This window comes from Capricornis sumatraensis, chromosome X (genome assembly GCF_032405125.1).
Source record: "Capricornis sumatraensis isolate serow.1 chromosome X, serow.2, whole genome shotgun sequence".
NCBI lineage: Eukaryota > Metazoa > Chordata > Mammalia > Artiodactyla > Bovidae > Capricornis > Capricornis sumatraensis.
The window spans coordinates 113,967,603-113,991,350 of NC_091092.1; the positions used below are offsets into that span (position 1 = coordinate 113,967,603).

The window sequence follows — 23,748 nt, forward strand, 5'->3', positions numbered from 1 at the left end:
TGTTTATTTTTATTGGCATTCTTGAATAAACTAACAACATCTAAGTGTATCGCTAAAGGTACTACTGAATGTTAAGACGAAGGTGAATAACATAAATCAAAACTTGACTACAGCTTACTTGATTTTCATCTGTTTTAAAACAACAACCTTCTTTCACATTTCCAAGAAAATTCCTATTCCAAAGCTATGTTATCTTGTTCTGGATCCAAAAAAGATGAAGAATTTTCTGAATTCTACTACACAGTGCCAAAACTCTTACTCTTAGATCTGACAGATAATAACAAAACTGTCATTTGTAAACTTGGATTCTGAATCTAAACAAACATTCTAGGACACGAAACAACATTTGAAAGGTAACGGGGTAAAACAGGAACACAAAGAAAATATATATTATGACTTTTCCAGGCCTAGTTTAGCCTCTCACTTCTTAAAAGGTTGGCAGTATCGGTCAAACGAAGTGAAGAAGCTGCCTGAGAACTCACTGGGCACTGGACGGATCTCTGGGTGGGAACCTGGAGTGGGCAGTGGCCCTGGCAGCAGCATGAGATCTAACTAGAGATCTGCCTCGGGATCTCTTTTCCTCTTCTCTCAAAGCTTCTGCATAATGGAATGGGAAAGCACCGGGGATGGTACTATTGATCTTGGCCAAAAACTCCAGCACCTTCATCTTGCTGGTTTCAGTGTAGGCTCTTGAGCCCCACAAGAACTCATAGCTCAGGGGATCACTGTCGGGAATCTGACGATACACCAGGTAATTCTGCTGCACCCATTCTTCCGTGATGAGCTTCCTGGGATCCCCAAAGATTACATGCTGCTTTCCATCATAGATGCCCAGAACATTCAGGAACTCCCAGACATCAGCCTCAGAGGCGCGGTTGCCATTCAGGTAGATCACGCTCAGCAGAGGCATCAAAAGCCCATTCTTCGGCAGCTCACAGCTGCTGCTCAGCACCTCATCACTAACAAGGCCTATCTTGCTGACCAGGGTATAGGAGTAACCATTCGGCTTGACTTCCTTCAATTCAAGGCCAAAGGCCAGCTCCATGCACTCAGCTGCTCTCCTGAAGATCTCGGGGAAGCGTGTCTTGTACCTTTTGTGAAAAAGCTTCAGCATATCTACCCTCCTAATGGGCTCTTTCATCTTAAACTTCTCAAGCAGGAAATGTATCAACACCACTGCCTTCTTGGTCAGAGGATCTGGAGGAGCGGTCTTAGCAGAGGTTGAGGCCTGGGAAGAATTTTTATGTTCCTTAACTTGGCGCCTGCCACGTGCTTTAGATCTTGGGGGTGAAGCCTCTGCAACAGGAGAGCTAGTGGCTTCAGCTCCCTGAGGCTTCTGGCCTGCATCAGCAGTGGGGGGGCCCGGGGGCGCACTCCCAGAAGTAGGGGCGGGGGAGGCAGCAGCCTGAGCATCCCCGAGATCCTTGGTCTCCATGCGTGCCTGGCGGCGTTTCTCACGCGCACGGCGCTTGCTCTTCTGCCCCCGAGGCATGACTATCAGCAGGCACAGCAGGCAGGGGAGCAGGCAGGCAAGTAGGTGATGCTGGCACCTGGAGAAGGGAAGATGAGTGGATGAGCTCCTTCAGCATGGAGGGAAGGCTGCTCTGCCCGTTTCCTGGAGAGCCCTGCTCCAGGAACCGCTGGCCTCTTGTTCTTGGTCAGCCTATCCCCTGAGAACCCGGTGTAAGAAGTGAGCGCGCGCCAGCCTCAGCCTGCCTGTGGCTGCCTCCAGGGACAGCAGAGCCTGGGAGTGGGGCCCCCTCTGGGTCCCTTCATTCACACACACAACTGTCACATCAGCTCTTAGTGGGGCCGGGACCCCTGCCATGTGCCACTTGAAAGGTGATGCCTCAAAGCTCCCTGGGACCCATGAGAAGGAACTGAGTCATGGACACTAGGGGTGGATGGCACTGGCAGTTCTGGGGCCTGCTCTGTCCTGAACTCGGTTCTCCACCATTCAGGGTCCTCATCTTGTCAACACCAAGGCCGTGGGCCCCTCCCTCCTGCCTCTGGTGCCGCCCCTTCAGGTGAAGAACCTCAGCTCCCTTAGAAATGACACAAAGAAATGAGGAGGATCAGGCAAGACTCTAGCGTTCATTTGATTAGCTGGAAGGGGGAGTGTGCTACCTTCAGTCCAAATTCGCAGTCCCCACTTTGACTCCTGGGAGGATCTGGGGGCTCCTTTCTCTCCTGGCTTGAGGACCTTTCCTCACAGCAAGGCCAACAGCTCCCTGAGATCGAATGGGGGAAGCCAGGGTGGCCCTACCTGGCCTTACCACCCATGGTCTCTGGGGCCTGGAGAGCTGCAGCAGGAGGCTGAGGCCCTGTAATGGGTCCCCAGATTTTACTCAAAGAGTCTAAGATTCCTTCCTCTGCTGACCCATTAGACTAAGGCACTCACTTCCCTGTTAGCTGTGAGTGAGGCACACTTCTGCCTGCCATGTATGCCTGGGGGCACCAAGGAGTGACAGTGAGAGGAATTCTGGGAGTTTCCCACAGTCCTCAGCATCTTCTCCGTGAGTCCTGGCAAATGTTAGAAATTCTCCCTCTGCTGACCTGAGCACACTGAGGTTCCCAAGGTGAAAGAAAGTGTGAGCCACCTCCTGTCACCCCTGTCCCTGACCTCCCTGGGATGGCAGCAGGGGCTGGACTCTCTGGGACTCCACTGTTCCATCATTGCTGGCCGTCCTCACCTGGATGGGATCTATGCTCCTCTCTTAGTCCACCCTGAGTCTTCTGGCCTCAGATCAAGGCCCACATCTCCCTGAGTTCCTGGGGCTGGAAGTGAGGGGTGACATCTGGCGACCTCTGCCTGGGGTGCCCCAGGGCTGACAGGGGCTGGGACTTTGCGGGCCCCCACTGCTCTGGGTAGGTGCCCATCTAAGTCATCTCTCTGGGTCCTTACTGTGACTCTGTGACTCCTGGCAAGACCAGGAAATCTCTGTCTCGACTTGAGATCTCTCGCCTCCTACTAAGGCCCCCATCTCCCTGAGACCCACTAAAAAGCAGCAACATTTTCCCGATCTCTAGCTACAGCTGTGTGTGGACTCCTGATGCAGACAGTCAGGAAGAGATTCTGCACTGCCCTCTGTTGTCGCAGGGTAGCTGGATGGTCCCCTCAATTCTTAGGTCCTCTTCTGGGCTCCTGGTACTAGCTGCAAATGCTCCAGTGGTGGACCTGAACCCATACCCCCATCAACGAGGTTCCTCACCTCCCTGCAAGACTCTGGGCAGAAGCAAGTGGGGGTCATCTGGTCCCCATGCCTGGGTCTTCCAGGTCTGAGAGGGGTGATGTGACTATGTGGTTCACTTCCTCCTGGGTGGGGTTCTCGCATGTTCACTCAGTGTTACCACTGTGTCTCCTTTTAGGAACCGGGCTTCCTCCCTATGTTGAATGAGGCCTCACCCATCACACTGAAACCCCAATGTCCCTGAGACCATCCTTGGAGGAAATGAGAGGGTATCTCAGCCTGAGAGCTCTAACCCGGCTTCCCAGGGTGACGGCAGAGGTGGCACTCTGTGGGCTCCTCTGTTCTGGGGGAGTCAGTTGTCTCCTTCCTCACATAGAATTGGTGCCTCAACATCTGTCATGGCCTGGGACTCCTTGTTTTCTGCTGACTTGGGCAGCCAGATCTGAAACCAAGGCCCTCATCTCCCTTGGACCCCATAGGCAGAAGTCAGGGGCACCAGAACTGGCCAGCTCTGTCCTGGGACCCCAGGGGCTGACAGCAGAGACGGCATCCGATGTGGCTCTCTCTACCGTGTATGGATCTTCCCCTCGACTCCGCATCCTTCCTGGGATTCTGCCCTCTGTCAATCTGAGCCCAAAACCCTGCAAAAACGGTCTTCACCTTTCTGGGACCAGAGGTGACAGAGTGAGCCACATCCTGCCAAAACTGATTTGGGGCTATGCTGCTAACCACAAGGGCAGGACTCTTGACCTCCACCCCTGCCCCAGTTCTGGACTCAGGGGCGCCCTCAGTCCTCACTCAGGATTCTGGCCTCCAGTTTGGGAGTCTTCCCTCTGCTGACCCGAGTCTACATGCCCCGGAGCAAAGCTCTCACCTCCCTGAGTGGCTAGAGGAGATGCTGGGGGCTCCATATCCAGCTACCTTGTTTGGGGATGCCCAGATCTGAGAGCGGGGCTGCTCCTTAGTGCAGCAATCCGCTTGGATGCCAGGCCTGCTGACTAGCACTGAAGGTCCTGGCTTGACTCCTCCTAAGGCTAAAACTCCTCCCTATGCCTAATGGGGTTACCTTATCTATCTTTCTCTTTACTTACCTTTCACACCTATTGATTTTATTATGTAACTGGTAGTTTGTACATCTTAATCTTCCTCATCTATTTCTCTCCTCCCCCACTCTCTCAACCCTAACTCCCATCAATTACCACCTCTTTTTTTTCTCTGCATCACAACTGTTTCTGTTTTACAGATTTCTCATAGAAGTACAATCATATAGTTTCTTTTTCTCTAACTTATTTCACCTAACATACATAATACTCTCTAGGTCCATACCTTTTTATATAAATGCCTTTCTCTACCTGAACGTCCCTTACTCCCAATGCTTGCCACCACCCCCACCACAAAAATGACGGGTTCTCTCAGCCTGAATTACTCTATGGTAATTTGGACCCCTATGGTAGGAGTCCAAACCTTCCCAATCTAATGCCTAATGATCTAAACTGGAGTAGATGTAATAAAAACAGAAATAAAGTAACAATGTAATGTGCATCCCAAAACCATCCCTTCACCCTAACCCACCCTACTCCCATGCCACCCCACCCTTCCTTGTCCACCCCGTCGTGCCCCATCCCACCAGCTCACCCCACCCCATGCAAAAACTGTCGTCCAAGAAACCAGTCCCAGGTGCCAAAAAGATTGGGGGCTGCTACTCCAGGTCCCTGCAGCAGTGGCGGCAGGAGGGGCCTCTGTGCAGTCACCTCTTTGGAAAGAGATACCCCTGTGAGCTCTGACGGCCCCATCTTTTCACCTTTTGAGAACAAGACTACTCCCTTCACCTAAAGAGGCCGCCCTCTTTAAACAAAGCTGCCCGACCCGCTGCGGCCCTCCACATGGCAACTACAAGATGGCTCCTCGGCCCTGTAATTCAGGACAGGGCCAGTGAAACTGTGTATTGCAGGGGTGGGACGGGGCTGGGTCACTTTTATTACTGGGAGAACTTGGGAAATTCCCTTCAGCTACATTCATGTCCTCACCTTGGCTCCAGACGAGTTCTGGACAATCAATCTCTGCAGAACATAAGCCACAGCAAGCGGCCGAGTGCCTCGCTTCCGAAGCGGAAGTGGAGAGGCGGGGCATACGGTCCTACGTGGGGTCTCCCAGGGATGATGGCAGGGGCAAGGACCTACGGAAACCCTGGTAGCTCAATATTCACCCGTCCTTGGATCCTGTCTCACAGTCGACCCTGTGCAACCTATCAGAACTCGGGACGCCTCCACCTATGAATTTGAGTCCTCCAGCCTCCAAACAAAGCCCTTGCTTCCTGAAGTCCCTAGTCGGGGGAGTCAGGGCACTGCTCTGAGCACCTCTGCTTGTCAGGAGGAGCGCCACTCTGTAAGCCTCCCTCTTTGGGGGGAGGCCCTCTCACTAGTACCGACGGTCCTCACTTTAAGTCCGGTTATGGTCAAGATGCCTCTTTCTGCGGATCTGGGGTTCAATTCCGCTAGAGGAGGCCCTGCCCTCCCTGAGATCACACAGGTGGAATGAGGGAACCACTCAGAAGTAGCTCTTCTGGGTCTCTTAGGGCTAAGAATTTACAGAATTCTGTTTAGCTCCCTCTCCAGGGGTCCCCTCTAACGCTCAGCATTATTACATGAGGTTCTCCTTGGATTCAGGTCCCTCCCTCTGTGAAAATGAGGCTGATCGTATTAGACAGAGGTCTCACCTCGCTGAGCCTTTCCAGACTGAAAGCAACCTGACATCTGTGCCCTGAGCTTCCTGGGGACCACAGTGTCAGATTTTCCAGGGCCTCCTTTGATGCAGTGTGTGCTACTGTGAGTCCACTTTCACGTCCTCACATCGACACGTGACGAATCCTGTAACTCCGCTCTCTGCTTTATGAAGCTGCTTGTCTTACATCAAGGTCCTAGTCTCCTTCAGAATTCGAAGTTGGAAGTCAGGGTGATCCTCGTTACATCGTAGTCCATTGGAGCCTCCGAGTGGGGATGCAACTCGAGTCCTTCTGGACTCCTCTTACGCAGCATCATCCTCACTACACCTACCACAGCCTGGGACTGCTCTTTCTACTGATCTGAGATTCTTCTTCTTAGTCTTTGGGTGACCCTTACATTCAGGGATGACTGTCTCCTCGGTCCTCTTTCATGGAGGTTCCTATATTAGCTTCTGTCGCTTGATTAAAGGCTTCCTCGGAAATGCATGTTCCTACAACATTTGAGCAGCTACCCTCTAGCAAATCTTGGGGAAAATGGGTCTCTGTCCCCAAAGTGATATAAGGTTAGGAAAATGCAGCACAAATCAAGGAATCCAAGATACATGTTATGCTGTCAGAAAAAAAGAGTGGATATATTCCTTCTCTTCAGTCAGATTTACGGTGTGTGTTTATTCGCTCAGTCATGTCCAACTCTTTACAACCCCATGGACTGTAGCCTGCCAGGCTCCTCTGTCCATGTGGGTTCTCCATGCAAGAAACCTGGAGTGGGTTGCCTCCTCCAGGGCATGTTCCCAACCCAGGGATCGAATCCAGGTCTCCTGCATTGCAGGCGCATTCTTTACCATCTGAGCCATCAGATTTAGGTTAGTTCTAAAATCTTTATTTTGGGACTGCCTTGTTAATCCAGTGGTTAAGACTCTGTGCTCCCTGCTTGGGTTTGATCCCTGGTCAGGTACCTGGATCCCACATGCCACAACTAAGTGTTCATTTGCCACAACTAAAAATCTCACATGCCACAACTAAAGAGCCTGCCCATGGCAAAAAAGATTCGAGTGTCACAACTAAGACCCAGAGCTGTCAAAAAATAAAAATAAAAATAAATATTTTAATTAAATAAATATTCACTTTCTACAGAGAGGGATAGTGGCAGATAATCTTGTAAGCCTTGATGACTTGAGGGTGTTTAATTTTGCACAAGCAGATGATCATACTGTAACTGAGCATTATCTCTTTGTCTCCTTTATCACTCTTAATTATTTGGTTAATTATGTGTTATGTGGCAGTATTGATGAGACAGGAGTTTGGGAACGAATGGATACATGTATATGGATGGCTGAGTCCTTCACCGTTCACCTGAACCTGTCACAATATTGTTAATTTGCTATACCCCAACACAAAATAAAAAGTTAAAATTAAAGAAAAACGGTGCTTCCAGTGCAAAGAGTGTGAGTTCAAACCCTGGTTGGGGAACTGAGACCCCATGTGCCATATACCAATCAATCAATCAATAAAATATCATCATAGAAAAAGGTGATAGAGATCCATGAAAGAAATAATTGATAAGCTAGATTTCATTCCCTTTAAACTTCTGCTTTATAAAAATAAACCAAGAGAACAAGAAGATGAGCCATAGTCTGGGAGAAAATATTTGCAAAAGACATATCTGATGAAGGCTCTAATCTAAAATATACAAAGAACTCTTGAGAAGAAGAAAACTAACATCTAACAAAAGTGGACAAAACATATGATCAGATACCTCACCAAGGAAGATACACAGATAGCAAACAAGCATATGAAAAGATGCTCAGCCTCATATACCATTCAGTTCAGTTCAGTTCATTTCAGTCACTCAGTCGTGTCCGACTGTTTGCGACTCCATGAAATGCATCACGACAGGCCCCCCTGTCCATCACCATCTCCCGGAGTTCACTCAAACTCACATCCATCGAGTCGGTGATACCATCCAGCCACCTCATCCTCTGTCGTCCCCTTCTCCTCCTGACCCCAATCCCTCCCAGCATCAGGGTCTTTTCCAATGAGTCAACTCTTCACATGAGGTGGCCAAAGTACTGGAGTTTCAGCTTTAGCCTCATTCCTTCCAAAGAACACCCAGGGCTGATCTCCTTTAGAATGGACTGGTTGGATCTCCTTGCAGTCCAAGGGACTCTCGAGAGTCTTCTCCAACACCACAGTTCAAAAGCATCAATTCTTCAGCGCTCAGCTTTCTTCACAGTCCAACTCTCACATCCATACATGACTACTGGAAAAACCATAGCCTTGACTAGACAGATCTTTGTTGGCAAAGTAATGTCAAAAAATTTAAAAAAAGTAATGGCAACCCACTTCAAAATTCTTCCCTGGAAAATCTCATGGACAGAGGGGCCTCATGGGCTACAGTCCATGGTGTCACAAAAGTGTCAGACATGACTTAGCAATTCAATAATAACAAAAAGGTGTGATATAAAGAAGTTAGGGAGAGTGCTGACAGCCATGCCCTGATCTTCTAGAACTGACATCAAAGGATAGGGCATGACTCTCTTTTGTCCCCTCTATTCAACGATGGATGGACCCCTCAGTCTCCACTCGGGCTCCACAATTTGAATTTTGGTGGGGCCTGGGGAATCCCCTCCTTCTTGAACTCCTCATAGTAAGACCAATACCTCCCTGTGAGCCTGGAGGAAGAAATAAGGGTGGCCTTAACTAGCCATGCCTGCCAATAGTCTCATAAGGATGAAAGCTCTGGAAGCTGGTTGAGGATGACAGATGGTTCCTCTCAGGGTCCCAAATCAGGGTCTCAAATTTGACTCTCAGCCAAGCCCAAGATTCCCCCTTGTTAACATGGGACCCAAAACCCTAACTTTCCTGCTACTCCTCAGTCAGAACTGAACAGCCCCTTGGCCTGACAACTTTGCCTGGGGCCTTGTAGCCTGACAGTAGGGAGGATTCTGTGTGGACATCCTGGTATATGTATTCTCACATTCTTTGTCATCTTCAATCTGACTTGGAAATAACCTGGAAATGCTCCCTGAATTGCCTTAACGCTTCTCCAATCAGGCCCCCAATTCCCTGAGATTCTCAAGGTAGGTGGAATTTGTCTCACGGGCCACCCAGTCTGTGGTCTTCCAAGGCTAACAGTAGTGGAAGGAATATGTTCTGCCCCCACTGTTTTGAGGCAGGTGGTCTTTTCAGTCTTCAGGGTCCTCACCTTGACTTCTGGCACAAGCTGAAAATCATCCTTCTACGGAGCTTCGGCTGCTCCCTTTGATCAGGATGAGGTTCCTTACCTCCATGTGATCCTCTGGGAGGAAGTGAGTAGGACTCACCATGTCACCAGGCCTAGTGGCACAGTCTAAGGCCTAACAGGGACAGTGCCCTCTGTAGCCCCCTTCTTTCTGGGAGGGATCCTTTGCTGTCGGTCTGTATCATCAGTTGATTCCTGTTAGGAACTGGGTACCCTTCCTCAGCTGATACAGGCTCCCTCCATTAGCCCAAGGACTTTAAGGTGCTGAAGCCATTCGCCTTCAGAAAATAAGGGATAAACCTAGTCTGAAAGCCCTGCCTGTTCCCTCCTAGGGCTCATTACATTTGCAGGACTGTCTAAGAATTTATCTGTAATGGGGTAGCTGGCTGCCACACTCCTCATACAGGACTGTGCAAATGTCATGTCTGGGATTTCCACTCTCTGATGAAGAGCCAGCTTATAAATCAATGTCCACATCCCCTTGACACCCTCCAGGCAGAAGTCAGGGGGCCCTTTAGCTGGCCAGCACTTACCTATGTTTCCCAGGGCTAACTGGAGAGGAGGGAGTAAGTGTAGCCTTGTCAGCTGGGGTTGCGGGGCTTCCATATCCACACTCTGGGTCTTCAATCTGCACCCTTCCTGGGGCTCTATTCTCTGCTGATCTGAGGCTGAGGACTCTGCTGATTCCCAATGTCCCCACCTTCCTGGGACCTGAGCTGAAAGCATTAACCACAGCAGCCTGGATTTTTCTGGACTTTATGGGCTTGCCAATGAGGACAGGTCTTTATGGGTTGCTACTGTTGTGGCTGGGTCTTTCTATCACCCTCATTCACGTTAATCACCGTCAATTCCTCACTCCTATCCAACCTCAGAACTCTGCCCCAACACCAAGTTTCTTAGGTCTCTGAGAAGCCTGAAGAATAAGCAAGGCTATGCTTTGCCTAACAGTTCTGAGATCCTCTGTGTCTGAGAGCAGTCGGGAATGCTGTTCCAGTGACCACTCCCTCCTTTTCTGGTGTGTTGCTCTCCTCAACCCTCCTACATGGGGTCCTCATCTTGCTTTCTGTGTCTTGGATTAAAGGCCTTTGGGGAAATTCCACGTCTCTACAAACTCTTCAGCTATGTTTGCTCTGCAGTGCTACAGAGAATAGGTCCCTGTCCTAGGAGTGATGGGAGATGGAGAAGCTATAGCCCAAGGCAGGAGTCCCAGGACAGGTGGTCACCCATTAGGGAAAAAAAAAGTACATCAATCTATCTCCTCATCTGCCAGGTGAAGATTCTCATGTTATTTCTGATAGATATACTTTCTACCAGCAAGAGACTGTAAGCATGATATGGAGAGCCCTTGGTCTTCAGAGGTTATCTAATAGGGCCAACGCACATGCTTATACTGGCACCAAATATTGTCTCATTAATCTGTGAGAAATGAATAAGGGATATGTATTTTTGGTTAAATATATTTGGTATTCTTACTGCTCTGGCTACACATTCTGATCCAAGAGCTTGAGCACAAGGGCATTCTTTTTAATCACCTACAACAAATTTTGAAGTATTAAGAAAAACCCTGAAATAAAAGATACAGGGTGGGGACTTTCCTGGTGGTCCAGGGACTAGGACTCCAGGCTCCCAATGCAGGGGGCCCAGGTTTGATCTCTGGTCAGGGAAGTAGACCCCACGTGCTGCAACTAAGAGCCAGCACAGCCAAATAAATAAGAAAAAGGAAATGAAATATCAAATGTTAAAGGTACTTGTTAAAAAAAAAAAAAGATAAGGGGTGGGGGGTGGAAATAGTATGAGTGCTACAGTAGTTTATAGAGCAGAAGTCTAGTCCCAACTCTGTCATTTACCAGCCTGAAGTACTTCAGCAAAAATCAAACACTATCTCTATGAGCCTTGGGCTCTACATCATGAACTGTGTTTGATAGGCCCTGTCTTGTTGGACTGGTGGAATATATGTATTTACAGAAAGCATCTGTCATGGTGCTTGACTCTACTGAGACATTAGGGGCAATGGCAGTTATTACTATGATTATCTTGACCTCAGATAATTAGCTGGGATTACATCAGCTGGGATTTTTTTTTCTTTTTTTGCATCTAAGAGATAGCAGGTACTATGCAGCATTCTAACTGAAGGGGAAAAAAAAAATACCCAACCTCCTGAATCTAGCAAAAATTCTTCCTAGCAATGAAAACAAAGTAATATGCTGTTTCCAACCCCACTTTACCCTTTTTTCTTTTTCTTCTTGAGGTAGAGAGCATCTCAGCCTCTTCCATAGAATGACAGCTTCTCTGAGAGACTATAATTGAATGGGAAGAGGCTGAGACATTTTTGACTAAATATCACCAGTATAAGCATGAAGACTTCTTAAAAGCAGATGCTCAATTAATGTTTGTGTAAAGAAGAACCACGAATAAATCATTTGCAATAATTTATAATCTCAAACATTCTTGAAAAACATAAGCATATTCAGGTATATAACTTTTATCTTTACAAAAAGGGAGACTAAACAGAGAGGAAAGTAAACCAAAAACTGACTAGCTTTCAGCTATATCTCAATTTATGTATCAATGTTCTGAGCCTCTCTTAGCGTGGTGTCTTTCACATTTCTAAGCATATTCTCATCCTAAAGTGATGTTATTCTCATTCTGGATCACAAGTGATTTAAAGATTTCCAATATGTATTTCAAAAAACAAAACTCTTACTCCTGAATCTAACAAATAGCAAACAATGTGTACCCATGTAAATAATATACTTCTATCATTAAACTAAATAAAGTTTTTGTTGAAAAAAGTAATACTGAAAATTTGGGGGGGGCAGTCAACAAGTTAATGATGCATATGAGGAACACAAGTTGACAGGCTTTGCCAACCACAAAGTGAAGAGTGGGCTTCAGACCACACTAGGGCGAGATGAGCGGCTGGATGTGGCCCTGGAGTGGGCACTGGCCAAAGCAGAAGGGCTACCACTGGCTGAGGCAGAAGGGCCAGGCCTGGCCAAGGCAGAGGGCTACCACTGGCTGAGGCAGTAGGGCCAGGCCTGGCCCTGGCAGACGTGTCAGCCCTGGCCGAGGATGAAGTGAAAGCACTGGATGCAGCAGAAGGGCCAGGCCTGGCTGAGGCAGAAGGGCTACCACTGGCTGAGGCAGAAGGGCTACCACTGGCTGAGGCAGAAGGGCTACCACTGGCTGAGGCAGAAGGGCTACCACTGGCTGAGGCAGAAGGGCTACCACTGGCTGAGGCAGAAGGGTCACCACTGGCTGAGGCAGAAGGGCCAGGCCTGGCCAAGGCAGAAGGGCTACCACTGGCTGAGGCAGAAGGGGCAGGCCTGGCCCTGGCAGACAAGTCAGCATTGGCTGAGGCCAAAGTACCAGCCCTGGCTGCAGCAGATGTGCTAGGTCTGGCCAAGGCAGAAGGGCCAGAACTGGCCAAGGCAGAAGTGCCAGCACTGGCTGAGGCAGAAGGGCCAGGCCTGGCCCTGGCAGATATGTCAGCACTGGCTGAGGCCCAAGTGCCAGCCCAGGCTGCAGAAGATGTGCTAGGTATGGCCAAGGCAGACGGGCCAGCACTGGCAGAGGCAGAAGGGCCAGGCCTGGCCCTGGCAGACAAGGCAGCATTGGCTGAGGGCCAAGTGCCAGCCCTGGCTGCAGCAGATGTGCTAGGTCTGGCCAAGGCAGAAGTGCCAGCACTGGCCAAGGCAGAAGTGCCAGCACTGGCTGAGGCAGAAGGGCCAGGCCTGGCCCTGGCAGACATGTCAGCCCTGGCGGCAGCAGAAATGCCAAGTCTGGCCTAGGCAGAAGGGCCAGCACTGGCCAAGGCAGAGGGGCCAGGTCTGGCCAAGGCAGAAGGGCCAGGCCTGGCCCTGGCAGACATGTCAGCACTGGCTGAGGCCCAAGTGCCAGCCCTGGCTGCAGAAGATGTGCTAGGTCTGGCCAAGGCAGAAGGGCCAGCACTGGCCAAGGAAGAAGTGCCAGCACTGGCCAAGGCAGAAGGGCCAGGCCTGGCCCTGGCAGACATGTCAGCCCTGGCGGCAGCAGAAATGCTAAGTCTGGCCTAGGCAGAAGGGTCAGCACTGGCAGAGGCAGAAGGGCCAGGCCTGGCCCTGGCAGATATGTCAGCACTGGCTGAGGCCCAAGTGCCAGCCCAGGCTGCAGAAGATGTGCTAGGTATGGCCAAGGCAGACGGGCCAGCACTGGCAGAGGCAGAAGGGCCAGGCCTGGCCCTGGCAGACAAGGCAGCATTGGCTGAGGGCCAAGTGCCAGCCCTGGCTGCAGCAGATGTGCTAGGTCTGGCCAAGGCAGAAGGGCCAGAACTGGCCAAGGCAGAAGTGCCAGCACTGGCTGAGGCAGAAGGGCCAGGCCTGGCCCTGGCAGACATGTCAGCCCTGGCGGCAGCAGAAATGCCAAGTCTGGCCTAGGCAGAAGTGCCAGCACTGGCAGAGGCAGAAGGGCCAGGCCTGGCCCTGGCAGATATGTCAGCACTGGCTGAGGCCCAAGTGCCAGCCCAGGCTGCAGAAGATGTGCTAGGTCTGGCCAAGGCAGAAGGGCCAGCACTGGCAGAGGCAGAAGGGCCAGGCCTGGCCCTGGCAGACAAGGCAGCATTGGCTGAGGCCCAAGTGCCAGCCCTGGCTGCAGCAGATGTGCTAGGTCTGGCCAAGGCAGAAGTGCCAGCACTGGCCAAGGAAGAAGTGCCAGCACTGGCCAAGGCAGAAGGGCAAGGCCTGGCCCTGGCAGACATGTCAGCCCTGGCTGCAGCAGAAATGCCAAGTCTGGCCTAGGCAGAAGGGCCAGCACTGGCTGAGGCAGACGTGCCAGGTCTGGCCAAGGCAGAAGGGCCAGGCCTGGCCCTGGCAGACATGTCAGCACTGGCTGAGGCCCAAGTGCCAGCCCTGGCTGCAGAAGATGTGCTAGGTCTGGCCAAGGCAGAAGTGCCAGCACTGGCCAAGGAAGAAGTGCCAGCACTGGCCGAGGCAGAAGGGCCAGGCCTGGCCCTGGCAGACATGTCAGCCCTGGCGGCAGCAGAAATGCCAAGTCTGGCCTAGGCAGAAGGGTCAGCACTGGCAGAGGCAGAAGGGCCAGGCCTGGCCCTGGCAGATATGTCAGCACTGGCTGAGGCCGAAGTGCCAGCCCTGGCTGCCGCAGATGTGCTAGGTCTGGCCAAGGCAGAAGGGCCAGCACTGACCAAGGCAGAAGTGCCAGCACTGGCTGCGGCACAAGGGCCAGGCCTGGCCCTGGCAGACATGTCAGCCCTGGCTGCAGCAGAAATGCCAAATCTGGCCTAGGCAGAAGGGCCAGCACTGGCCAAGGCAGAGGGGCCAGCACTGGCTGAGGCAGAAGGGCCAGGCCTGGCCCTGGCAGACATGTCAGCACTGGCTGAGGCCGAAGTGCCAGCCCTGGCTGCAGAAGATGTGCTAGGTATGGCCGAGGCAGAAGGGCCAGCGCTGGCAGAGGCAGAAGGGCCAGGCCTGGCCCTGGCAGATATGTCAGCACTGGCTGAGGCCGAAGTGCCAGCCCTGGCTGCCGCAGATGTGCTAGGTCTGGCCAAGGCAGAAGGGCCAGCACTGACCAAGGCAGAAGTGCCAGCACTGGCTGCGGCACAAGGGCCAGGCCTGGCCCTGGCAGACATGTCAGCCCTGGCTGCAGCAGAAATGCCAAATCTGGCCTAGGCAGAAGGGCCAGCACTGGCCAAGGCAGAGGGGCCAGCACTGGCTGAGGCAGAAGGGCCAGGCCTGGCCCTGGCAGACATGTCAGCACTGGCTGAGGCCGAAGTGCCAGCCCTGGCTGCAGAAGATGTGCTAGGTATGGCCGAGGCAGAAGGGCCAGCGCTGGCAGAGGCAGAAGGGCCAGGCCTGGCCAAGGCAGAAGGGCCAGGCTTGGCCCTGGCAGACATGTCAGCCCTGGCTGAGGCCAAAGTGCCAGCCCTGCTGGCAGGAGAAGTGCCAGGTCCGGCCAAGGCAGAAGGGCCAGCACTGGCAGAGGCAGAAGGGCCAGGCCTGGCCCTGGCAGACATGTGAGCACTGGCTGACGCCGAAGTGCCAGCCCTGGCTGCAGCAGATGTGCTAGGAATGGCCAAGGTAGAAGGGCCAGCACTGGCCGAGCAGAAGGCCCAGCACTGGCTGAGGCAGAAGGGCCAGCACTGGCTGAGGCAGAAGGGCTGGTCCCGGCTACAGCTCTGGTTCTGGAGCTCTCTACCTCCTCTCTCCAAGCCTCCAAATAATGCGGCAGTAAGGCGTCGGGGACCGAATCCTTGACCTTGGCCAAAATTTGCAGGACTTTCGTCTTGCTGGTTTCTGAGAGTGCTTTAGGACCCCACAGGAACTCATAGCGAGGGGGATCGCTGCTGGGCACCTGGCGGTACTCCAGGTACCCTTCCCGCACCAGATCTTTTGTGATGAGCTTTCTGGTGTCTCCAAAGATGAAGTGCCTTCTTCCATCATAGATGCCCAGAATATTCAGGAACTTCCAGATCTCCTCCTCAGAGGCACAGTGGCCATTTAGGTAGATGACACCCAGCAGAGGCATCAGAAGACCATTCTTTGGCAGCCCCCAGTCACCTCTCATAGACTCACTGTCGCTGAGATCTAGGTTGCTCACCAGGGTATAGCAGTGACTGTTGGGGTTGACTTCCTCCAGCACCAGGCTAAACACCAGCTCCATGTGCTCAGAGGCCCTGCTGAGGATCTCAGGGAATTGCTCCCTGTACCTTCTAGTGACTGCCTTCAGCATTTCCGACCTCTTAATGAGCTCCCTCGTCTTATACTTAAACAGCATGTACTGCACCAACATCTGTGACTTCATGATCAGAAGATCTGTGTGAGAGTTCTCAGCAGTAGCTGAGGCCTGGGAGGAATTTTCCCCTTCCTGAACTTGGCCTTCGGCACCTACACCAACAATAGACCTCGAGCGTGCTGCGTGCCCGACACCAGATCTTTTGCGTACTGCACCTGCAGCAGCGCTGGTGGTGCCTTGGGCTCCCTGAGGCCCCTTGGAGATGCCAGCAGCAGATGAGCTTGAGGGACCACTCTCTGAATCAGGAGGGGAGGAGGAGGTGGTCTCTTCTCCCCCAGATGTGGTAGCCTGATCATGAAGACCCTGGGTCTCAGCCCGAGCCTGGCGATGTTTCTCACGAGCACGGTGCTTACTCTTCTGCCCACGAGGCATGATGGCTGTGGTCAGGGACCGCAGGCAGGAGTCTGGGCCAATAGATAGGAGATTGGGGCACCTGGAGGTTGGAGAATGAGGTGGCATGAGCACCTTAAAACAGGGAGATTCCACCTTGGTTTAATCAAAGGCTTCCTCTGCAGGTGTCCTTGAGGACACTGCCCTAGGAACCCACAAGGCTCCTGTTTTCCTGGTCAGCCCGTCCCCTGAGAATCCCACAGAGGAAGAATAGAAGCCTTACTTTTCCTCTGCGACCTCTCAGCCCTGCTTTGGATTTACTGAGGTGACAGCAGGTGCTGGCAGTGGGGTCCTCTCAGCTCATCTTCAGTATTATCACATCAAGTCCTGGCGGAGCCTGGGCACCCTTCCCTCTGATACACTGATACAGACATTTTAGACCTCCATATGATCCAGAAACAAGTGAAGGGATGCTTCAGTCCACCTCCCTCCCAGGGGATACCCAGTGCTGAGAACTCAGTAGGGTCTTTTCTATCCTGAGTTCACTGGGATTATCATTCATGGTCCTTACCTTGGCTCCATAAAACATTGGGTACTATCTTCCATTTTCTGACTGGTGGCTGCACCTTCAGACTAGACATTTCCCCTCCCCTAGACTTGGTATAAAACAGTAAAGCAGGTATTCAAACTCACAGCCCATCCCTGAGATTTCCTGGGTTGAAATCCAAGGGTTGGGATGGATGCTCTGAGTCCTCACTCAGGTTCCTCAACTGAGCTCCTGGTAGAGAACGTCTTCTTTCTCCGGAACTGATATCTGTCTGATAGTAAACGCCAATCACCCTGTGTCCCAACAGGAGGAAGTGAAGATGACCTCATCTTACCAAACACGGTCTCCTAAGAATGGAAGCTGTTGCAGGTGGGTTGATGTCCCTGTGGTCTCATCCAAGATCCCAATTCAAAGTTAATTTTCTTTTTGTTCCTCTTTTCTTCTCTGTGTCTTTTTAAAACAAATTTATTTATTTTTAATGAAAGGATAATATCTTTACAATATTGGGTTTTCTTCTGTCCCACATCAATGTGAATCAGCCATAGGTATACTGTATGTCCCCTCCCTCTTGAAACTCTCTCCCGCCTCCCACCACATCCCATCCCTCTGAAGCTGTCAGAGCACTGGCTTTCAGCTCTCTGAGTCATAAAACTAATTCCCACTGGTTATCTATTTTCCATATGGTAATACGTACGTTTTCAATGTTACTCTCTCATGCCCCTCCCTCTCCTTCCCCCACTGTGTCCACGAGTGTGTTCTCTAGGTCTGCATCTCCAGGCTGCCCTGCAAATAGGTTCATCAGTACTAACTTTATAGATTCCATATATATGCATTAATATATGATATTGGCTTTCCTCTTTCTGACTTAATTCACTTTGCATAAAAAACTAGGAATAAAACTACCACATGAGTCAACAATCCCACTACTGGGCATATACCCTGAGGAAACGGTAATTGAAAAAGACACTTGTACTCAAATGTTCACTGCATCACTATTTACAATAGACAGGACATAGAAGTAACCAAGGTCTACATTTGACTCATGACAGGGTGTAAGAGTTCTCCCTCTGCTGACCACTCCCTAGCCCACAGTGGGGACCGACATATATTCTTGAGGTCTGCCAGGGATGACGACAGGGATGATTTGGTCTGAATGATGTGGTGTGGAACATCCCCACAGCCCCCGAGGTTCTCACCATGACCCTTCGCAAATCTGAAACCCTCCCTTGCCAACCTGAGGGTGCGCCCTTTAACCTGGTCGCTCACTTCCCTTAGATGTCCCGGGAAGTGTCATGTCAAACGCCCGATTCTCCCAGGCCTGAAAAAAGGGCTGGCACTTTATGTGGCCCCGTTTCTTAAGGAAGTGGCCCCCATCCTCACTCAGCGTCACAACCATGAATCATGTTGGGCACTAGCTCCCTTTGTTGAACTGGTTTTATTCTGTTAGAGCAAGGCTCTCACTCCCCCAAACCAGCTCCAGTGGACACCAGGGGGCACCACAGTTGGCCAGCTCTACCTGGGGCCTCCTAGAGCTCAGGGAGGGGAGTCGCTCAGTCCCACACTGAGGGGAGTAGCTCAGTGTGGCCCCCTTGCGGTGTCAATGTCAGCTCATCAGTTCTCAGGACTTTATTCTAGGTCCTAGACCTTCCCACAATGGCAACCCACTCCAGTACTCTTGCCTGGAAAATCCCAGGACAGCGGAGCCTGGTGGGCTGCCGTCTATGGGGTCGCACAGAGTCGGACACGACTGAGGTGACTTAGCAGCAGCAGCTGCAGACCTCCCCACAGACCAACGCCTTAGCCTGAGACACTCTAGACCACATTCAGCCGATAGCACTGAGGGGCCCACAAGAGCCATATCACAGGGGTGGGATGTGGATGGGTCACTTTTATTACTGGAAGGGTTGGGAAGTCCCTTCAGCTCCATTCAGGTCCTCACCTTGGTTCCGGACGAGTCCTGGACACTAAGTTTCCGCCAAACAGTCGCTGCGGCTACCCGTCGAGCTTCTCGCCTTCGAAGCGGAAGTGGAGGGGAGCTGCGTAAGGTCCTACGTGAGGTCGCCCAGGGACGTCGGCAGGGGCAGCGTGCTACGGGAACCCCGGTAGCTCAATATTCATCCGTCCCTGGATTCTCTCTCAGGGTCCTCCGGGTGCAGTTTATCAGAGCCCTGAACGCCTTCATCTAAGAATCCAAGTCCTACACCCCAAAACAAAGCCCTCGCCTTCCCAAGTCCCTAGTGGAGGGAATCAGGGCACTGCTCTGAGAATCTCTGCTTGTCAGGAGGGGAGCCACTCTCTAAGCCTCCCTCTTTGGGGAGAGATCCTCTCATTAGCACTGATCCTCCTCACCTTAAGTCCGGTTATGGTCAAGATGACACCCCTCTGCAGATCTGGGGCCCTATCCCGCTAGAGAAGGCCATGCCCTCCCTGAGATCACACAGGTGGAATGAGGGGACCACTCAGAAGTAGGTCCTCTGGGTCTCTCAGAGCTAAGAATTTACAGAACGCTGTTTGGCTCCCTCTCCAGGGGTCCCCTCTAACACTCAGCATTGTCATCTGAGGTCCTGCTTGCGCTCAGGTTCATCCACCCACAAAACTAGGCTGATCCTATTAGACAGAGGCCTCACCTCAGTGAGAATTTCCAGACTGAAATCAACCTGACATCTGTGCCCTGAGCTTCCTGGGGACCACAGCGACAGATTTTCCAGGGCCTCCTTTGATGCAGTGTGTGCTACTGTGAGTCCACTTTCACGTCCTCACATTGACATGTGACGAACCCTGTAACTCCACTCTCTGCTTTATGGAGCAGCTTGTCTTACATCAAGGTCCTAGTCTCCTTGAGAATTCCAAGTTGGAAGTCAGGGTGACCCTCATGTGATCGTAATCCATAAGGGCCTCTGAAAACAGGCAGTGGGGATGCAACTCGAGTCCTTCTGGATTCCTCTTGCTCAGCATCCTCACTACATCTACCACAGCCTGGGACTGCTCCTTCTACTGATGTAAGATACCTCTTTGGGTGACCACTATAATCAAGAGTCACTGTCTCTGCAGTCCTCTTTCATGGAGTTCTGATATCAGCTTCTGTTGCTTGATTAAAGGCTTCCTGGGAAATGCATATTCCTACAAACACTTGAGCAGTTACCCTCTAGCAAATCTTGGAGAAAATGGGTCTCAGTCCCTAAAGTGATGTAAGATTAGGAAAATGCAGCAGAAATCAAGGAACTCAGGACAGGTGTTCTGCTGTCAGAGAAAAAGAGCTCATATATTCCTTCTCTTCAGCTAGATTTTGGGTGTGTGCTTAGTTGCTTAGTCATGTCCTACTCTCTACAACCCCATGGACTGTAGCCTGACAGGCTCCTCTCTCCATGGGAATTCTCCAGGGAAGAATCCTGGAGTGAGTTTGTCTCCTCAAGGTAATGTACCAAACCCAGGAATCAATCCCAGGACTCCCACATTGCAGATGGATTCTTTACTTTCTGAGCCACCAGATTTAGGGTAGTTCTAAAATCTTTACTTTCAGGACCCTCCTGTTGGTCGAGTGGTTAAGACTCTGTACTCGCAATGCAGGGGGCCCAGGTTCGATCCCTGGTCAGGTAACTGGATCCCACATACCAGAACTAAGAGTTCATGTGCCACAACTAACACTTTCACATGCCACAACTGAAGAGCCTGCATGTGGCAACAAAGATCCTGAGTGGCACAGCTAAGACTCAGAGCAGCCAAAAATAAATACTTTTAATTAAAAAATTAAGTGTTTACTTTCTACATAGAAGGATAGCACCTGATAATCTTGTAAGCCCTTGATGACTTGAGGGTGTCTGAATTTGCACCTACAGATGACCATATGGTTACTGAGCATTATCTCTTTCTCTCCTTTCTCTCTCTTAATTATTTTGGTTATGTGTTATGTGGCAATATTGATGGTAAGAGAGTTTTGGGGGAGAGTGGATACATGTATATGTAAGGGTGAATCCCTTCCCTGTTCATCTGAAACAGTCACAATATTGTTCAACAGCTATCCCCAAGCAAAAAATAAATGTTCAAATTATAAAAAACAAAACTGTGCTTCTATTGCAAGGGATATGAGTTCAAACCCTGGTTGTGGAATTAAGATCCCATGTTTCAAGGGGCATTCCTAAGATGGCAGAGGAATAGGATGAGGAGACCACTTTCTCCCCCACAAATTCATCGAAAGAGCATTTGAATGCTGAGAAAATTCCACAAAACAACTTCTGAATTTTGGCAGAGGACATCATGCACCTAAAAGGCAGCCTATTGTCTCCTAAAAGATGTTGGACGAAATATAAAAGATAAAAAGAGATGCAAAAGAGGTAGGGACAGAGATCTGTCCCGGGAAGGGAGTCTTAAAAAAGAGAGAAGTTTTCGAACACCAGGAAACACTCTCATTGGCGGGTCTGTGGCAAGCCTTGGAATCACAGAGGGCAACATAACTGGGAGGAAAAATAAATGAATGAATAAATAAATAAATACATAAATAATTAAAACCCACAGATTACATGCCTAACGGCAACTCCCAGCGGACCAGCAGTTCAGACACTTGCAGCTCCCACTACCAAGCGGGGGCTGGGCAGGGAGGCACAGGCTGCATTGCTTCGGGTAAGGACCCTGGGCCTGAATGCCCCGAGGGCCATCTGAGGGAACTAACTTGAGATAGCAACCCAGACTGTGGGATAGCTATCCCACGAAAAGCCCTAACCTAAGACATTGCCAGGCCCGCTCACAGAGCAAAAGACTGAGCAGAGCTAGCCGGCTGTGGACTGGCCCATCCCCTGCTGCAGACAGGCAGGGGAGGGCACCCAGACCCAGAAGAGGGAAACTGAAGCATCAGAGGAGCATCCTTTACCAAACTGCAAGCAGGCTTCATTGTTAACCAAGATTTCTTTGGATTTTGGATGGCTGACATCCGCTGGGAGGGTCGCAGTCAGAAATCAGCTTCCCAGAAGAGACACATGGCACACCTGACAAGACGCACCCATTGTACACCCAGAAAACCAAGCAGCTGGGACAGGGGAGGTGGTAAGATGCAGCCTCCAACTGGGGGCGACTGTGCTCGCCAAGCACCTGGTCACCTGAGCTGCTTGGACCTGGGACGGGCACAAAACGCAGGCCCAACCAAGTCTGCACCTTTGTGGAGTACCCAAGAACCTGAACCTGAGAGGCTTAGACCTGGGAAGTGCACGCAACCCAGGCCCCACCTCAGACAGTTCCCAGCAGAGCAACCTAGAGCCTGAGCAGTGTAGACTGGGAAAGCACACACGCTGTGAGCGGGGGCAAACCCAGTGTGGCCGAGACACTGCGAGCACTCCCTGCAAACATTTGCTTGCAGTGTTCCTCCCTCCCCACAGCACGACTGAACAAGTGAGCCTAAAATAAGTGTCCACCACCGCCCCCTTGTGTCAGGGTGGAAATTAGATACTGAAGAGACCAGCAAACAGAAGAAGCTAAAATAAACAGAGGGGACTGCTTTGGAAGTGACAGGTGCAACAGATGAAAACCCTGTAGTTAGCACTGACTACATAGGAAGGGGCCTTTAGATCTTGAGAAGTATAAGCTGGATCAAGGAACTATCTGAAAATGAACTGACCCCACACTGTCCACAACAGCTGGACAGAAAGTCCTAGATATTTTTTTACTATTATAATTTTTCAATAAATTAAAAAAAATTAAGTCCTCTATTACTACTTTATTTTCATTTTTATAACCTACCATTATCTTGCAAAAAAAGACCTTCTTTTTAAAGCAAACTTCATATATATATTTTATAATTTTTGTGACTTTGTTTTGTTTTTTAAATATTGTATTTTTGAGACTCTAACTTCTACTCTAGATTTTTAATCTTGGCTTTTTGGTATTTGTTATCAATTTTGTACCTTTAAGAACCCAATCTTCAGTACCCATTTTTACTTGGGAGCGAGAATACTGGCTTGACTGCTCTCTCCCCCTTTGGACTCTCCTTTTTCTCCATCAGGTCACCTCTATCTCCCCTCTCACCCTTTTCTTCTCTACTCGACTAGGTGAATCTCTTTGTGTGTTCTGGGCTGTGGAGAACATTTAAGAGAGCTGATTACTGGCTGGATCTGTCTCTCTCAGTTTGATTCCCCATTTTATCCTCCTGGCCACCTCTGTCTCCTTCCTCCCCCTTCTCTTTTCTGCGTAACTCCATGAACCTCTCTGAGTGTTGCAGACTGTGAAGAGAACAAAGGGAAGTGATTACTGGCTAGCTTTCTCTCTCCCCTTTCTCTTCTCCTCCTGGTCACCTCTATCTCCCTCCTCCCTCTTCTCTTTTCCATGTAACTCTGTGTACCTCTCCAGGTGTCCCTCACTGTGGAAAAACTTTTCATCAGTAACCTAGATGTTTTATCATTGGTGCCATATAGATGGAGAAGTCTTGAGGCTACTGTAAGAATAAGACTGAAAACCAGAGGCAGGAGGCTTAAATCCAAAGCCTGAGAACACCAGAGAACTCCTGACTCCAGGGAATATTAATCGATAGGAGCTCATCAAAAGCCTCCATAACTACACTGAAACCGAGCACCACCCAAGGGCCAATAAGTTCCAGAGCAAGATGGATCACACTAATTCTCCAGCAGCACACGAACATAGCCCTGAGCTTCAATATACAGGCTGCCCAAAGTCACACTAAACCCAGAGATATCTCAAACTCACTACTGGACACTTCATTGCACTCCAGAGAGAAGAAATCCAGCTCCACCCACCAGAACACCAACACAAGCTTCCCTAACCAGGAAACCTTGACAAGCCACCCATCCAACCCCACCCACAGTGAAGAAACTACACAATAAAGAGAACTCCACAAACTGCCAGAATACAGAAAGGCCACCCCAAACACAGCAATATAAACAAGATGAAAAAGCAGAGAAATACTCAGCAGGTAAAGGAACAGGATGAA

General features: G+C 50.6%; 2 protein-coding genes and 1 non-coding gene across 3 annotated transcripts; 1 reads left to right on the forward strand and 2 right to left on the reverse strand.

Annotated features, from left to right (window-relative positions):
• Positions 1–478: 478 nt before the first annotated feature.
• On the reverse strand, positions 479–1,492 carry LOC138071997 (melanoma-associated antigen B1-like). Its single transcript, XM_068963355.1, has one exon. It carries the CDS (start codon positions 1,490–1,492, stop codon positions 479–481), a length of 1,014 nt encoding a protein of 337 aa, XP_068819456.1.
• A 10,553-nt stretch (positions 1,493–12,045) lies between these two features.
• LOC138071867 (melanoma-associated antigen B2-like) lies at positions 12,046–16,312 on the reverse strand. Its single transcript, XM_068963250.1, has 3 exons — positions 15,258–16,312; positions 15,077–15,210; positions 12,046–12,125 (listed from the first exon to the last, which is right to left on the reverse strand). Exons 1-3 carry the CDS (start codon positions 16,310–16,312, stop codon positions 12,046–12,048), a joined length of 1,269 nt encoding a protein of 422 aa, XP_068819351.1.
• A 4,030-nt stretch (positions 16,313–20,342) lies between these two features.
• TRNAA-CGC (transfer RNA alanine (anticodon CGC)) lies at positions 20,343–20,414 on the forward strand. The gene has a single exon. It is a non-coding gene; the product is annotated as a tRNA-Ala (tRNA).
• Positions 20,415–23,748: the final 3,334 nt, after the last annotated feature.

What these genes read in the sequence shown, in the direction of transcription:
- LOC138071997 (XM_068963355.1), bottom strand. Translation starts at nt 1,492, where the DNA reads ATGCCTCGGGGGCAGAAGAGCAAGCGCCGTGCGCGTGAGAAACGCCGC.
- LOC138071867 (XM_068963250.1), bottom strand. Translation starts at nt 16,312, where the DNA reads ATGCCTCGTGGGCAGAAGAGTAAGCACCGTGCTCGTGAGAAACATCGC. An exon ending in TCTGCCTCAGCCAGTGCTGG is followed by an intron (nt 15,211 to 15,257) that starts GCCTTCTGCTCG and finishes GGCCATTCCTAG; the next exon opens with CACATCTGCTGCAGCCAGGG. An exon ending in ACCTGGCACTTCTCCTGCCA is followed by an intron (nt 12,126 to 15,076) that starts GCAGGGCTGGCA and finishes CTTCTGCCTCAG; the next exon opens with CCAGTGGTAGCCCTTCTGCT.